The following is a 13222-nucleotide window of genomic DNA, read 5'->3' as shown; positions in this document are numbered from 1 at the left end:
AAGGCCAGATGTGCTCCCAGCAGCTGGTGGTAGCGACCCCTTCTCGGGAACTTCCCTCCCGCCTGGGCCTCCTTGCCTGCAGCTGCCGTTTGGCGGAGGGGGAAAAAGTGATGGAGGGATAGAATATGAGAATGCCGTGGTCCGTGGGCGTGGGCGCGCGCGCACGCGTGCGGAGCGGCTGTGCGTCCGATTGCGTGTGCATGTGCGGCTGGCTGTGAGTGGGAGAACGTGCAGTGCAGGAGTATGTGCCCTTAACCGAAAGCGCGTCCTCATTGCGGGGGTGGGGGGGGCATGTCTGTGCCTCCGTGAAAGGGTGGCGGCACTTGAGCTGTGTGCGAGGTGTGCGCTTGGGGCAGAAGTGTTTTGGAGGCAGGCAAGGTGCTGAGGGTATCGGTGGCTGTCTGGGCTGTATGAAGTGGAGGTGAGCCTGTCACTGAGCGTCTACCTGCGCGATGACACAACGACACACAACGCAATCACGTCCCACACCACCCACCGCCCCCACTTTCCCCAGGCCCGCTGGGCTGGCTGCGCGCATAGCCTAGGCGAGAGAGCCAGGCGGAAGCTCAGACCAAGAAAGGGGACTCGGGTCTCCTGGAGCGCGGCTCTGCCGAATCGTGCGACGATCGTTGGCCAGACTACTCCAGCGAGCCCCTCAGTTCCTCGCAAAGACATGCCAGGCGCCCAGATAGCGACGACGCGTCTACCGCCGAGCGAACAAGGAGGGGGCATCAGTCAGAGAAAAGCTAGAGGCCCGTGGGCTTTGAAAAGCGCCGCGGGCTGCTCTCTGAGCCCGGCACATGCCTCTCACTCCCGTTCGAGCCAGAGCACGGCGGCCCGTCTTCTCGAGATGACCCGCGAAAACACCCCGCGCCTCCCTCCACCCGACCCAAGGCCTCGGCGGGAGAGGCCGGGCCTGGTGCCCCTCAATCTGCGCTCAAACAGCACTCACCTGGGTCCCTCTGTGCAGCGTTGCGCCCGGCTCCTGCACCGTCCTGCACTCGGCGCCACAGTCTCTCCACCCCAGCCCTAGTCCTAGCCCACACACCAGTGCTGCAAGGTTGGCGGGGGCGGGAGAGCGGGGCGAGCCCCCTGCTGAGGGCAGCCGAGCGCCTGAGGGCGGTCTGAGCCCGCGCTCCCCGCCCGCGCAGACAGCTTTCCGGAACCTGGCTGGCGCACAGTGTCAGAGGCCCCGCTGCGGCAGCAGGCCAGCCCACAGGGGCATTCGGCCAACTCCCCGGGCGCACGCGGAATTCTTTGTTGTTGTTGTTGTTGTTGTTGTTGTTGTTGTTATTAAAGGATCCCTAGAACATGTTTACATTGAACCGCATAAACTTCCTGCCAGGGCCTTGACCATCCGTGAGAAATCGTAACCTGCTCTTGGAAAGTGGGGACCTCAGGGCCGCAGGACCATATAACGGGCGGGTTTTCAGTGTGTGTGCGTGTGGTGGGGAGTCAACTGGGCCACGTGTGCGTTCAGATCCGAGCGTTGCCAATACGCACATGAGTGGGAGTTGGTGCAAATTTAAGCTCCAAGGGGCTATTGTATGTGCACGAATGAGCGCATTAGTGGGCGCGCACAGCCGAAGCGCCGTATGTCTGAGTGGAAATGCACAAATGGGAGTGAGTTTCCACATCTGGATCTAGTCATTGACCCGGTTTGCATGTGCATCAATGCATGCATACGTATGCATGAGTGCCTCAGCGCGTGAGTCAGTGAATGCGCGCGGCCGCTTGTTCTAGGAGCCTGTGGGATTTTGGTCCTCGAGGACCGGCCGTCTTCAATAGCTCCCGCCGGGCCCTGCGGCTCCAAAGACAAAGTGGTAGCGACCCGCCCTGCGCTTTCGTTTTCTGCCCGCGCTCGGCTCCTGCGGCTGCCCGCCTGCTCGCGAGTTGCTGGGCGAGTCCGAAAAGTCCCGGGCGCGGCGCTGTCCTTCCCGGGGCGGGGAGAGTCGGGAGGCGGTCCCTCTCGGGAACGTACGCCCGCTGGCCGCGAATATCGTAGCGGAGCCGGCTGTGCCCGTGATGGCCACGACCTGGAGGCCGCTGCAGTTGCGATTTGCCACTGGTCTGTACGCGTCGGGGGAAGGCCCGAGATCCGGGGTGCGTTTCCCGTCGCGCAGCCCGTGCAAGGAAGGCGGAGGCCTGCGCACAGCGGGGCTGAACCTCGGGCGGAGGGCGCATTAACACTTGCTCGCCAGGTTGGTGGAGGCGGGGCGGGTTCTGCTGGCAGACTCTGGGCGGTGAGAGTGACGGCCCTTTAAGCGCCCACCAACGTGGGGGCCGGAGGGGGGCAGGGTGGGGAGGAAACTCCTGGAGGGTCTAACACCGGCCGGAGAGACGCCGCGGGGAGAAGGTGCAGTGAGAGCAGCCTCCGCTGGAGTAGTGAAGCCGAGCGCTGCGGGTGGCGGGGACCAAGCGCTGCTCCCTGCGGGAGCGCACCGCTGCAGGCCCCAGAGTGGGTGCCTCCCCCTAAAAAACGGTGGGGGGGCTGTCTCGCGGCCTCCGCCCTTTGCTGCCAAGAGGCTGCCCTCGGCCTCCGCTCTGTTCCTTCCCTTGTGGGAGGGCGAGAGGGAAAGAGGGAGGAGATAGAGGTGGGGGAGGAGGGAGCTGGAGAAAGAGGGGGGCTCCGCGCCAACCGCTGGCCGCTCCAGCAGCTCCTCCGGGAGGACGGACGGGAGGGCGGGGGAGGGCGCGCCAAGGCTCGCTCCGGAGAAGTGGCCGCCGATGACGGCAGAGCCGCAGCCAGCCCCGCGCGCGCAGCCCCCTCCCCCTCGCCCTCCTCCCCCTCCTCCTCCTCTTCCTCCTCCTCCTCCTCCTCCCGGCTCGCTGGCCTCGCAGAGCAGCGGCAGCAGCAGCGGCGGCAGCAGCCACCCGATGTCTTCGGCGCCCGAGAAGCAACAGCCACCGCACGGCGGCGGCGTTGGCGGCGGCGGGGGAGGCGGCGCGGCCATGGACCCCGCGTCGTCCGGCCCGTCCAAGGCCAAGAAGACGAACGCCGGCATCCGGCGCCCGGAGAAGCCGCCCTACTCGTACATCGCGCTCATCGTCATGGCCATCCAGAGCTCGCCCACCAAGCGCCTGACGCTCAGCGAGATCTACCAGTTCCTGCAGAGCCGCTTCCCTTTCTTCCGCGGCTCCTACCAGGGCTGGAAGAACTCGGTGCGCCACAACCTCTCGCTCAACGAGTGCTTCATCAAACTGCCCAAGGGCCTCGGGCGGCCGGGCAAGGGCCACTACTGGACCATCGACCCCGCCAGCGAGTTCATGTTCGAGGAGGGTTCGTTCCGCCGCCGACCCCGCGGCTTCCGAAGGAAATGCCAAGCTCTCAAGCCCATGTACAGCATGATGAACGGGCTGGGCTTCAACCACCTCCCGGACACCTACGGCTTCCAGAGCTCGGCCGGCGGCCTCTCGTGTCCGCCCAACAGCTTGGCGCTCGAGGGAGGCCTGGGCATGATGAACGGCCACTTGCCGGGAAACGTGGACGGCATGGCTTTGCCCAGTCACTCGGTGCCCCACCTGCCTGCCAATGGCGGCCACTCGTACATGGGCAGCTGCGGCGGCGCAGCGGCGGGCGAGTACCCTCACCACGACAGCTCGGTGCCCGCCTCCCCGCTGCTGCCTGCCGCCGGTGGGGTCATGGAGCCTCACGCGGTCTACTCGGGCTCCGCCGCGGCTTGGCCGCCCTCGGCCTCCGCAGCGCTCAACAGCGGCGCCTCCTACATCAAGCAGCAGCCCCTGTCCCCCTGCAACCCCGCGGCTAACCCCCTGTCCGGCAGTCTCTCCACGCACTCCCTGGACCAGCCCTATCTGCACCAGAACAGCCACAACGCCCCAGCCGAGCTGCAAGGTGAGTGGGGAGCCTGGGCGGTCCTAGTCGCAGGGAAGTCAGACTTCCGTGAGTGCACGGTACTCCCAGTACCCGGATTTGCTGACTGCCCTTGGGCGAAAGCCTGCAGCCACTTCTGTGGGGTGCCAGCCCCAATACTGTGGTGTCTCCCAGCACTATCTCTCTCCGTTTGAGGGAGTGAACGCAGCTTGGGTCCCCGACTTGGGCCAACATGTCGTTTCTCCTTTTCTTTTACAACAGCAGGCTGCTGGCCTTCCAGAGCATGGCCAGGTCCCACCAAAAAGACTCAGACCCAAGTATTCTAAGTCACTTCTGGTCCTTTAGGCCCCCTCACACCTCAACAAGTCCCAGCTGGCTCACCCTCCCTGGGGTCACTCAGAAAGCTGTGGGAGAGTCCGCCTCTGCTCCTTGCCTGGGCAGAACGGAAGAGTTAGGCCCAAAGCCGCCTGGGCCTGGTGCGCAGAGGCTCAGGGCCCTGGCCTGCCAGGGAACCAGGCCTGGCCTCAGGAACACTGAGTCGGAAGCGTATTGTGGTCACAGAGGCAGAGAGAGGGTCTGTGGCCAGCTCCGAAACTAGGGTCTTAGCTGGATGCCTCACAGATTCTTTGTTTCCTGGGGTCCAGGTCTTTGGCCCGGTCATCCTCTCCCCGCGACCCTCAGAAAGAAGACACAGAACAACCTTTCCTTCTGAGCTCCTCCAGCTGGGCACCCACCAGCAGCCCTTTGGGTGTAGTTCTGGAAAGAGCATGGAATGAGCATAGCAGGGGGCTCTTAGGGGTCAGCTGTCAGCAGCCTGCGGGAGGCAGGAGCTGGGCCGGCTGGCTGAAAGGCCGCTTCTCTGTGGGGGTCTGCGGTTGCCCTGGTTGGTCAGCTTCAGACTCCTAGATTCTAACTGTCCGGGTGGGGGGGGGGCAGTTCTCCAAGAGGCACTTCCCTGTTCCCAGAGCCTGCCTGTGCCCGCACAGAGGCCTTTGGGGTTGGGAGGTGGCTGCCCAGGAGGTGGAGGCCGCCAGGGCCCTCCCTGGCATCTGAAGACCTATCTCAGCCCCCTACCCCACCCCTTCCTCTTCAGCACCCCCAGAAGCCCCCAGCCTGGGCTCAGTGTCCAAGGAGAGAGAGGCCCAGGTGGCGGTTGCTCCCAGGAGAAGGATGATAGCGGGAATCTACCTACCCCCAGGGCGCACAGACCCGGGCCTGACTGAGAGCCGGGAACTCGGGGAGTCTGGGCGCTGGGGCAAAGAACGGGGAGGGGAGGGCCCTGCACCCCGGGGCAGTGGGCAGCTCTGCTTCTCCACCTTGAACTCTATCTAGTCCCTGTCACTCCCTCGCAGGCATCCCTCGGTATCACTCCCAGTCGCCCAGCATGTGTGACCGAAAGGAGTTTGTCTTCTCTTTCAACACCATGGCGTCCTCCTCCATGCACTCTGCTGGCGGCGGCTCCTACTACCACCAGCAGGTCACCTACCAAGACATCAAGCCCTGTGTGATGTGAGCCGAGCCGGAAGCCCTCGGGCCCCCTGGGCACGGCCGCCCGCTCGGGGACCTGGGAACCCATTGCAAGAAACTGCTTTATTCTCGAGGTATAACCATCGGCAGAAGAACAGGGTTTGACCCCTCCCCAATCGGATTATTTGAAAAGGAATTCCCAGGGCAAAGACACAAGCGCAGTGGTCGGCACCTCGTCCCCCGTTCCCTCAAAAATTTTTAAAAATGGTGGCGGTAGGGCCTGATCTGACTGCAGCTGTTGGTAAATAAACATCTATTTTTGATCCGATTGAAACCGGCTGAGAAGGTGCTGTGTTGGGGGAAAACCCTCAACATCTAAACAAAAATTCTGCTGAGGTCTCTCCCCACCCTTCCCTCCAGTGGACAAGGTTGGGGGCAGATATTTTAGAAGAAAGGCAAACATGTGAGACCATCGTTATCAAATACTTTTATTTTTTGGTTGAGTATTTATCTTTTTATTTTTAACTTTTTTTTTTGGAAAGAATGTCTTGGAATGCGCAAGTCTCTTTTTAGAGCCGTCTTTTGCAGGGAAGTGGGGGGCAAACAATCGCGCTCTGCCTCCCCCCCTCCGAAGCCCTGCAGCAGCCACAGGTGGATCTTTGTGCGGACGACTTGCATCTCTGAAGCCACTGCTCGTCTTGAAAAAGAAACCAATGGAGCCCAGAAGCGGGCGGCGCTCCGGGCCTCTGCCATCCCCCTCCGCCTTCCTCTTCTTCCTTCTCTGCAGTCTTTTTGGTTTTGTTTTGAACTGTACTTGGACTTTTTTGGTGGGTGTTGTGCTCACCAGACCCGGCTGTCTCCCGACCTCTACTGTAAACTTTCTGGTGCGACAGCAAGGCGAACACAGCGCGGCGCGCACGGGGGTGGCCCGGCCAGCGCTCGAATCCAGGATTGCGGCGGCGGAAAGGTTAAGGCACTTTTTAAAACTATAGCAAGGCTCATCCTGTTATTTATTCTTTCTTTCCCTAGTAATCGACACACCGCATAGGCTCCTCCGTTTATCAGTATTAATGGTGTAACTTTGTTGGCAATATTTGCCGCGTAGAGTTTTTTTAGATGTCCATTGTAAATTTGAAATAAAGCCCGATTTGTGTAAAAACAAATTCCCATATGTTTTATATAAATATATATATAAAATGAAGGACTACCCCCTTTTTCTCTAGTATTTTGGCTGCTGGGGTGCAGCATTTGTGACACATATTTTAAATTTCTTTCTGCACTGTATAAAATGACAATTTGAGGATGTTCTGCCTTTTGTGTATTTTTTCCTAAAAAAAGAACAAAAATAAAAATGTATAACATTTGTACATGGCCTTTAACATTGTATCAACTAGCAATAAAATCGCATGAGTATTTTATTGGGATTGTAGAATATCTTCCAAACTCCAAAAATGTAGACAAAAATCAGCTCGAGATAGGGTGGACTTTTTAAAATTTAAAATATGGGAGATTCTGAATACTTTTTTCTTTCCCATTTTCTCTTTCTTTCTTTTTTCTTTATTTTTATTTATTTATGTATTTATTTATTTCTTGCTAATCTGTGTCTTTTCACTCTTCATTTTACATTGTAGTGAAATCTGGGCGTGAGTAACTATTTTTCTTGGCTTCTGTTTTTAAAGAAGAGCCCCCTGCCCCTCTGAATGTCATTTCTCTTTTTAAAGAAATAATCAAATGTTTAAAGAAAAGCTATATAGTCCTCCTCCCAGGGAAGACCATATGTATGCAAAAATATATAAATACATATACATTATAGTTTTACTTTTTCCCCACTCTAAGACCAGTGAGACTTTTACTGTGAGTTACAGACTTTACCGTCCAATATCTCATTGGTTGTCAATGATAAGAGAGCTCTCTAAGGTTTTTTGTAGGGTTTTCTAATGTGTGCGCACGCCCGGTGCTTGTGTTTCCCAAATCAAGACGCAAGTAAAATTTGTGGGGGAGAAAAAAAAAAGGTGTTGGCGGGAGAGCAAGGTGATAGACGTGTTTCCACTCCCGGAACATTTCCCCCTGAATCCTTAGGGGCAAAGAAACGTTTTTAAAAGCTCGCGTCTCCCGCTGATCACCCTCTTTCTGTTCCCGTCCCCGCTGTTTGGGAAAACAAACACGATAAACTCGCATTGTCGGTGCGGCCGCTCCAGACCCACCGCAGTGTCTCTGAACCTGGTTCTTCTCAAATTTGACATTTTGGACGTGAGGGTAATTTCTCCGGTGCTCTGTTACATCAAAATTATCAATAAACTCTCCCGGGCAATTAATGTCCCAGCCTAACAGCTGTCTATAAAACCGAGATAAAGGGGACAGGAAAAGACCGGTGACTCCGCGTCCCTCGGGGTCTCGGGCGGGCCAAAGCGTCGGGCCGGGGTCTTCTGGGCGAAGCCTGCTGTCGCCTGCACGCGTCTGGCCTTGCGCTCAGCGAGTAGGTTCGCGGTGCATGGCGAAGGCACTGTCTCAGGCAGGCCACCTCTCCGCATCCCCGGCTTCCCACTGGTGCCCGGGAAAAGTCCCCAGGCCTCCAGCGCGGGACCAGCGCTCTTTCACCCAGACAACCTCCGCAGGCGGCAGCGAGCCTCCTCCTCCCTCCGTCGGAGACTGAGCCCCAATTAGGTCGGAGGCCCGGGGAAGTGGGGCTGATTAGGAGAAACTCAATGCCAGCCCAGCCGGCGCGTTCCCCGGCCTCCTGCCGTGTCTCCAGCCCCCTCGCCCGCTCGCTTGGACCCTTGGAGCGCCAGAGGCCTAGGTGCGGCGCCCCGGTTGTGCGCGGCTTTGGCGCCGCTGCTGTGCCAGAGACCAGGGCGGCAGCGAACCGTGGCTTCCTGTTCATCTCCTGGTGGCGCCTGCATTTCAGTGGGACCTCCCAGCGGCCCACGTCCAGGGTACAGGAAAACCGACCCGGGGAGCCCTGGGATGGGCCTGGCTGCTGTCTCTGAGCTTGACCTGGGGCCTGGGGATGACCGAAAACTCCAGCCTTCCCCGCGAGAAGAGCTCGGCTCCGAGCAAACCTGAAAGGGCCGGATTCCGTAGGCGAAATTGCCTCCTCACCCGCGGAGATTTCACACCGCCGCCGCCGCCGGTACTGCTGCGCGGAGACCCAACTCGCTTAGTTTGTATCCCCTCCAGGGCGCGTTTCGGCCCGGGCTCAAGCCAGAGGCCTCAGGGCGAAGTTTCCACAGCCGTGCGCGGCGGTAAAAGTGTGCTCGTCAAAAGCTGCAAGCTTAAAAAGTAAAGGCCCTTCTGAGTCCGGTGCAAAATCACTGGCCCAGCGTGCATAATCGGGAATCATTCTAGCATAGGGGCATCTCCAACAGAATTAAGTTAAAATCTCTGTGCTGCCTTTAGGGCATTAGTCTTGGATGTATGTATTTCCCCTCCCCAATAATAAAAGGCCCAGAGGCGGGGAAGCGGCAAGGATGTACGGGACAGAGTTCTGTTCACGGAATACAAATGCCCCAAATTTTGTGGTTCTCCACGCAGAGCCGACGCCGTGGGCGCACCTGAGCCTTAGCAGGTCACCCATCGCACCCCCTGGCAGCAGAAGCGCCTAGGTGCGGCCTCCAGGCTCCCCAGCCCCAGGCGGGTGGGAACTGCAGCCCGGGCGGCGGGCCACCGCAGGAAGCTCGCTCTCAGGGCCCACGTCGGGCAGAAACTCTGGCGGCTGGAAGGCGCTCCGGGTGTGCACTTCTGATGGGAAAGCGCCTGGCCCACAGACACCCACAGCCACCCGCTGTTTTCTTTTCCCTGTGGGGCGAGAGGGCTGGGAGCGGGAAGGCAGTGCTGTCACACCAGCGCTGGGCTCCCTGCATGCGAGCCCCCCATTGGCAGGCGGCTCCCTCAAGGTAGCGAGAATATGGAGCTAGAGCCTCCTCTCAGCTCTGCCGCCCCCGGAGCACCACCAGCAAAGTCACTTCTGAACCTCAGTTTTGTCATCTCTAACAATCTTGTCCTCAAGGACCTTTCGGGATGGCGGCACCAACAGGAGTGGCCGTGCGATCCACACATGCCTTACCCTCCTCCCCAGAGGCCTGGTGGTGAGTCGGTGTGAGCAGGTGGGGTGGGTGGTATACCAGGTGCAAGAATCCATGTTTTCCAAGGCCTCCTGCTCAGGGACTTTGGAACAGCACCCACTTTGGGAACCACTGAACCCCCATCTTCTGGTATGGTGCACTGAGATGCTCCCTCCCTTCCCAGGGAGGAGGAGGGCATCTGTAAGACTCGAGAGATGGAATTTTGACAGTGGAGTTGGGCCTGGGGCTCCAACATGGACTCGCCCCCAGGATCTTCTGACCTCCAGGTCAGAAGGTCCCTGGGCCCCACGGGGCTTCACGTCTGATGGTGGTTCTCAGAGGGCAGCCCCCAAACCATCCTCATCAGAAATACTTGGGTGGTCTGCTCAAACTGCAGAGTTCGGAGCAGTGTGGCAGGGCACGCAGAACTGCGGGATTCGAATCTCTGGAGGGGGTACCCCGGAATGCACAGTATTTACAGATTCCCAAGTGATCCTGGTGAGTGCTCAAGTCTGAAGTCTCTCCTCCATCACCGGAGAAGGCAGCTCAGCGTGGCCTCTGCTGCCCCCTCCTGCCCAAGGTGGCTTGTGAGTCTAAAAAGGAGCTGATGGAGAGAAGGTGGAGCCCAGCAGGCAGACACACGCCGCCAATGTTTTGCCAATGTTTCCTGGGGCAGGCGGGCAGGCATACTGCTGTGAGTCCTTGGTGAGCTGTTCACACACACCCTCCCCCCGGTTCGTCTCGGCAGTCCTCAGGTAGGTCCTAGCACTACTCCCGCCCTCCCGATGCGGACAGGGAGCTTGGACAGCCCAGGGGACTTGCTCTACACACTGCTGGTAAGCGGTGGAATTTAAACTGTGACCCTGGACTCTTGACTCCAAAGCCCATTGTCCTGACCATTGTGATACGTGGATCCCGGACCCCCATCTCCCTCCAGCCACGGGGTCTAGTGAAAAAGAGAGAAGCTGAAGTGCGGCCCACGAACCAGCTGCCAGCTCCCACTGGGGAGATGGCAGGGCACAGGGTCCACACGTGGGCCGGGGGTCCCTAAACACAGTGCCTCTCACCCCCCTCCTTGCCATCAAGCTGTGTGTGTGGGGGGTTCATGCAGATGGGGTGAGGAGGCTGGAGCAGCAGCCCCAGCTCAGACCCCTGCCATTCACCTTCTCCCCAGGACAGTGGACCTAGCTTCCACAGGTTTCCACCACGGCCCCTCATGAGAGCTCTCTTGACTTCCTTGGGAAGTCAAGGAAGACTTGACTTTCTCCTGAGACCAGCAAACAACCAAACGAACCCTCGGAAGTTGAAGCTCACGGCGAGAGAGGCCAGCTGGGGTTGCATGTGTGTCTGCACCTCCCTGGCCTGCTTCTGGAATCTCTGGGGCGCTGGCATCTCAGGGCTCTGGGCTGCTTTAAGGCAAACGGCCCTCTTTCAGCATATCCTACAGGCACGCCCTGGGGCAGGACTCTGCCGGGCAAGCAGGGTGGCAATAGCCTAGACAGTTGGGGAAGAGGACCTGACCATTCGCATTGGGACACTGACTTGTTGTAGGACCAAGACAAGTTATGAGCCTTTAACGACGATATTGTATGCTTTGGAGATGGGCAGGGAAGGAGGAACAGATGTGTGTAAGTGTAGAATGTTGTTGGCATGAAAGAACAGAGAAACAAGAAAGACCACCTCAGATTCATTCGTTCAAGAGACAACGAGCCCCCACGATGTGCCTGCCATTGAACTCGACTAGACTTAGCGGCTGACACACACGCCATCATGGGCGGACGGGCCGGTGTGCTGTTTCCAGCACTCGCCAGCCCCTGGAGACTGGGCTGAGGGTGGGGCTCATGTCCGCATCCTGAAGAGGCGACGTCACCAAGGTCAAGGCAACCTGAGCCAAAGCAGAAAGATTCCAGGGTGAACACCGTCACCAAGGTACCCCCCTAACTCTTACAGTGTAGGCTGGGGGCATGGATAAGAGCAAGCCTGTCCAGAGTGGACAAAGTCCATGGGGCCAGACGTAGGTCGCACCCAGGGCTCATTTTCTACAATGCTTTGTGTCGGCAGGACAGCAGTGCGGGGACAAACGCTGCCAGTGGGTGGCAATGGGGCCTGGGGAGACACCGCTGTGACAAGCTTCTCTGAGCATCTTAGTAAGCTAGTAACATCACGGCAGCAAAGAGGCATGGACCACACACCCTCCTGTGTCCCGGGTTTACGGCCACAGGGCAGCAGTCTCAGTTCTCGGATGTCCCCAGGAAAAGGGTAAAAATATTTGTGTTTGGAAATTTCCCCTGAAGCAAGACATAGGTCAGCACACTGTGTTTCTGCGTGGTCACATCTTATGTGAAGCAGGGAGGGTGGGCCATCTCCGTGCAAATAGTCAGAGGCTTGCTGAGATGGCGTCAGACGTGGCCAGTGAGGGCACGAGGGCAGTGGGTCCCAGCTAACTTTCCAGGGGGCATCCCTGTGATGCCCTCCCCAAGGAGAGAGCTCAGGGTCAGGGGCACTCCTAGTGAGAGGAGAGGCACCTCACCCTCCCCAGGCATTTCCCCCTCTGGCTGTTTCTCTATGAGGTGGCAGCGCCACCTGCTGTCTGCTTCGCGGTTTGCATTGGGACAAGACCAGAGACAATAAAAATAAACCCTGGGAAGGAAAATTGATTTCACCGGAGCCTGGAGAGCAAACCATGTGCACAGATGAACCTGATTTGGGTGTTTCAGACCCTTTGACCTTTCTTAAGGGGTAGCTGCCTTTTTGGGGGAGAGGGTCAAACTAAATTAGTCTTTTCCTAATTACACAAATAATAGGGCTTATTTAAAATAAAATAAATAAACCTTAGAGAAGTGAAAAGAAAGCAAACACCACCCCCATCACCCAGACACCTGTGTGGGTCCCAGGAGAAGCAGATAACAAATGTAGTGGTGCAAAGTGTGGGAGTCAGAAGGCCTGAGTTCAAGTCCTGACTCCACCTCTTCCTAACTTTATGAGCTTGGGCAGATGCTTCTCCTCTCACTGCCTCAGTTTCCCCATCTGTAAAATGGGAATAATGGTGGGCTTACTTAAGCATCACTGTGAGGCTTAAATTAATGAAAATCTATGAAGTGCATACAGGTGCAACTAGGTCCAGAAAGGCTAAGTAAGCACTTTGCCCAAAGACACACAGCTTGTGCACACCAGAGCTGAATTTACTGCAAACCCTGGCATGCGCTGCTTCAACACCCCATTCCTCAGTCATAAGTCATCCTTCTGTTGTTCCCCACAAGCCACTGTGGCTTCCAATTACCCCTGAGGCCCTGTTGGTGGTCAAGAGATGTCCAGAGGACAGGCTTCTCCCTTGCCGACAGGGTGAGACCCTGGTGCTTGGGCCAGCTCTGCTGTGTCACTGTAGCAAGTCATATGACCTCTCTGAGCCACATCATTCCCACCGGAAAGATGTGATAGTGCCTGCTTTGTGGGGTTGTTCCAAGGGTTATGTGAATTAGTCCAGCCTCCCTTTGATGCTGGGAAGGAGGTTTAGTTTGCTCACAACTCAGCACTTCTGGGCTCAAGTTTATTGCCTCCATACCATCTAAAGTGCAAAACATCCACATTACATGGACATGTGTCAGCTCCCATTTTAAGCTTTGTGATTTATGGGCATTGAAAATAAAGGGGTCCATTCACAGGGCGAATGCCTGTCCTGTTAGAGGAACAGGGGTGTGGGTTCCACTATTGAGAAATCTCCGCTGGTTTGAAAACGCCCAGGTGGGCTCGGGTGAAAACCCAGGGTAAAGACAAGGACTGGCAAAGTGATGGGGATTCATGGGGGGAGTGTGGGATGCAGGACCAGCAGCGCTCTCCCACGCACCAGGGAGCGAGCCACTAC

At 57.7% G+C, this 13222-nt stretch overlaps 1 protein-coding gene across 2 annotated transcripts; it reads left to right on the top strand.

The window, feature by feature from the left end:
- Nucleotides 1-1630: 1630 nt before the first annotated feature.
- On the top strand, nt 1631-6666 carry FOXF1 (forkhead box F1). Of its 2 annotated transcripts, XM_045818776.1 has the most exons (3): nt 1631-2201; nt 2842-3853; nt 5185-6666. In XM_045818776.1, the coding sequence occupies exons 2-3, from the start codon at nt 2878-2880 to the stop codon at nt 5343-5345; spliced, it is 1137 nt and encodes a 378-aa protein (XP_045674732.1). In that variant the 5' UTR covers nt 1631-2201; nt 2842-2877; the 3' UTR covers nt 5346-6666. The 2 variants fall into 2 exon arrangements, with proteins under 2 accessions (XP_045674732.1, XP_045674731.1); XM_045818775.1 differs by having other exon boundaries at nt 1631-3853.
- The last annotated feature ends 6556 nt before the right edge of the window (nt 6667-13222 follow it).

Source organism: Phyllostomus hastatus, unplaced genomic scaffold (assembly GCF_019186645.2).
Source record: "Phyllostomus hastatus isolate PE091 unplaced genomic scaffold, TTU_PhHast_1.1 phas_scaffold_345, whole genome shotgun sequence".
In the NCBI taxonomy this organism is placed as follows: Eukaryota; Metazoa; Chordata; class Mammalia; order Chiroptera; family Phyllostomidae; genus Phyllostomus; species Phyllostomus hastatus.
This window is presented reverse-complemented; position numbering and strand designations above follow the sequence as displayed.

Excerpts from the sequence above, each read along its gene's own strand:
- FOXF1 (XM_045818775.1), top strand. The coding sequence starts at position 2,728 with ATGACGGCAGAGCCGCAGCCAGCCCCGCGCGCGCAGCCCCCTCCCCCT. Across the intron at positions 3,854-5,184 it reads CGCCCCAGCCGAGCTGCAAG|GCATCCCTCGGTATCACTCC; the intron begins GTGAGTGGGGAG and ends ACTCCCTCGCAG.